The sequence below is a fragment of the Galeopterus variegatus genome, unplaced genomic scaffold, assembly GCF_000696425.1.
Source record: "Galeopterus variegatus unplaced genomic scaffold, G_variegatus-3.0.2 Scaffold3, whole genome shotgun sequence".
NCBI lineage: Eukaryota > Metazoa > Chordata > Mammalia > Dermoptera > Cynocephalidae > Galeopterus > Galeopterus variegatus.
In genome coordinates, this window is record NW_007726114.1 from 1,785,813 (window position 1) to 1,788,524 (window position 2,712).

Consider the following 2,712-nt stretch of genomic DNA (forward strand, 5'->3'; position numbering starts at 1 on the left):
CTCTCCAGACTTCATCCCATTTCTCCCCTCTTTCTGAGGCTGATTCCCTCAGTCTATCAATCCCTTTCCCATTTTTTCAGTCCTCCTGATTCCCCCAGCCTCCTCCATGTCCCCTTTACCAAGGGCTTAATTGTACTTCCTCACCTTGGCGTTGGGACACAAACCAGTCCCCAGGACCCTGCCAGCTTTAGGGAGAGATCCAGCCAGCTGCAGACACAGACGCTACGGGATAAATTCTCTTCCGGTCTTGCGGTGTTGCCACATAGACTGAGAGTCTCCAGAACCACCCCGAGGCAGGAGACGTGCCCCGGACTCACCTTCTGAAGCTTCCTGGCTACAAAGGGTCCAGCTGGGCAGAAGCAGTAGCGGCAGCAATGTGGTCAACATCCTGGGGCTCAGGTTCTTGACCCCACCTGGGTTCCTGATTCGGGCAGGCTGGGGGCTCCGCTGGCTGCAGCCTAGGGAAAAGAGAAGTGAGGACTGTGTGGGAGAGCGGGAGGCTGAGCGGAGGAGGATGGATGGAGGCCAGGGGATGGGAGGAGGAAGAGGGTGTCAGGCTTATAAAGTGTTATTCCTACTCTGTCTCATTTCCTACTAGGGGGCCGGCCTTCCTCTGACCCGCCCTGCATCACACCCTCCTGCCCAGACCTGCCTTTTCCCTTCTCCCTGGGCTGCTTCTGAGGAGGGAGGAACAGGGAGCGGAAAAGGGGGAGACGGGATTTGTGAGAAGTCCTTGCCTGCACTGAGTCAGGGGGTGGGGCATCTGCTTTTAATTGAGAACAGACTCCAGAGTGTAGAGATCAGCAGGTTACTAATGGAGAAACTGAGGCTCAGAGAGGTGCAGGTACTTGCCCAAAATTTATACATCGTAATGGTGACAAATCCGGGATTAGAATTTAGCTTTTCAGGTATTATGTTACATTTATCAGAATTTTAAGTAAATAGCAACTACACAATCAGGGATCTTGCTCTCAGAAATAGTCACAAAATGAGTATAAATCAGCTCACTGCAGCATCGTTTATAACAGGAGAGTATTATGAACAATCTATATAAATCTTAGTAGAGGATTGGTTATGTAAAGCAATATTTCTCAAAGTGAGGTCACAATTATTTATTAGTGGACAGTGAAAACAATTTAGCAGGTCATGATTAGCTTGTTTTTTTAAAAAATGAAATAGAACAGAATAAAAAATTTCAGTGCATCACCCTTAGTAAGAATAAGCATTATTTCATGAAATACTTGTTCAGTTGTCTATGTGTGTGGTTTGGTTTTGTACATGCACATTTCTAGGATGGGTTTTGGATAACAGTGTAAAATGTATTTCTTACTCCAGGAAGCAAATAAAAAGTTCAAAAGTCACTTTCCCAGGTGGGGCCTGGGATTAAGACCATGCATAAGTATGTGTGTGTATATGCAGAGAGAAGTGTAAGTATGTGTGTGTATATACAGAGAGAAGTGGGCAGTCTTGCAAAAGGCTTTATTACTAGGGGGCCGGCCTGTGGCTCAGTCGGTAGAGTGCGGTGCTGGTAACACCAAGGCCACGGGTTCGGATCCCATATAGGGATGGCCNTCATGAAATACTTGTTCAGTTGTCTATGTGTGTGGTTTGGTTTTGTACATGCACATTTCTAGGATGGGTTTTGGATAACAGTGTAAAATGTATTTCTTACTCCAGGAAGCAAATAAAAAGTTCAAAAGTCACTTTCCCAGGTGGGGCCTGGGATTAAGACCATGCATAAGTATGTGTGTGTATATGCAGAGAGAAGTGGGCAGTCTTGCAAAAGGCTTTATTACTCTATCTACATTGTTTGAAATTTCTATATCTAGAATATGATAATATATTCATTGTTTAATTAAAAATAAAAATTTAAATAATAAATCATGGTACATCCACATAGAATATTCTGTGGCTGTGGAAGAAGATGGCAGATCATTACGAGCAGATGTTTTAACATGGAAGGATGTCCATGAGTCATTGATAGCAGAAAAAGGAAGTATGGAACAATATGTGTAGAATACTTCCATTTAAAATGTTTAAATGTATCCATCATCAGATGAGTGGATAAGGAAACTGTAGTATATCTAGACAGTGGAATACTACTCTGCTATAAAAAAGAATGAAATACTATCATTTGCAACAACATGGATGGACTTAGAGAAAATTATATTAAGTGAAACAAGTCAGGCACAGAAAGAGAAATACCACATGTTCTCACTTATTTGTGGGACCTAAAAATAAATAAGTAAATAAATAAATATACAAACAAATAAAGGGTGGTGGGGGGAGAAGACACAACAATCACAACAATTCCTTGAACTTGTTAAGACAAGTGAACAGATGTGATGTAGTGGGGGGAAGGGAGAGAGGGAGGGGGGAAAGAGGAACGGGTAAAGGGACACAAAAATCAACTACAATGTGTATTGAGAAGTTAAAATAAAAATAAATAAATAAATTTCTTTAATGAAAAATAATTTTTTTAATGTAAAAATTTCATTTTGTCCAAGTAATACATATATAATTCCAAACTCATTTTTTCTTTTGTCCTTTTTGAGACTGGCCGCACCGCGCTCAGCCAGTGAGCACACCGGCCATCCCTATACAGGATCCGAACCCGCGTTGGGAGCGAGTGTGCCACGGGCCTGGCCCCCAAACTCATTTTTTTTTTTTTTTTTTTTTTGTCTTTTGTCTTTTTTCCGTGTCCGGCAACGG

The 2,712-nt window shown here is 42.4% G+C and overlaps 1 protein-coding gene across 1 annotated transcript in view; it reads right to left on the bottom strand.

The window, feature by feature from the left end:
• PROCR (protein C receptor, endothelial) overlaps nucleotides 1-413 on the bottom strand; it is a 5,525-nt gene extending 5,112 nt beyond the window's left edge. The window contains exon 1 of the mRNA XM_008571607.1: nucleotides 318-413. Coding sequence (XP_008569829.1) covers nucleotides 318-387 — 70 coding nt within the window. The 5' untranslated portion in view covers nucleotides 388-413. The remainder of the gene's footprint in view (nucleotides 1-317) is intronic.
• Between the last annotated feature and the right edge of the window lie 2,299 nt (nucleotides 414-2,712).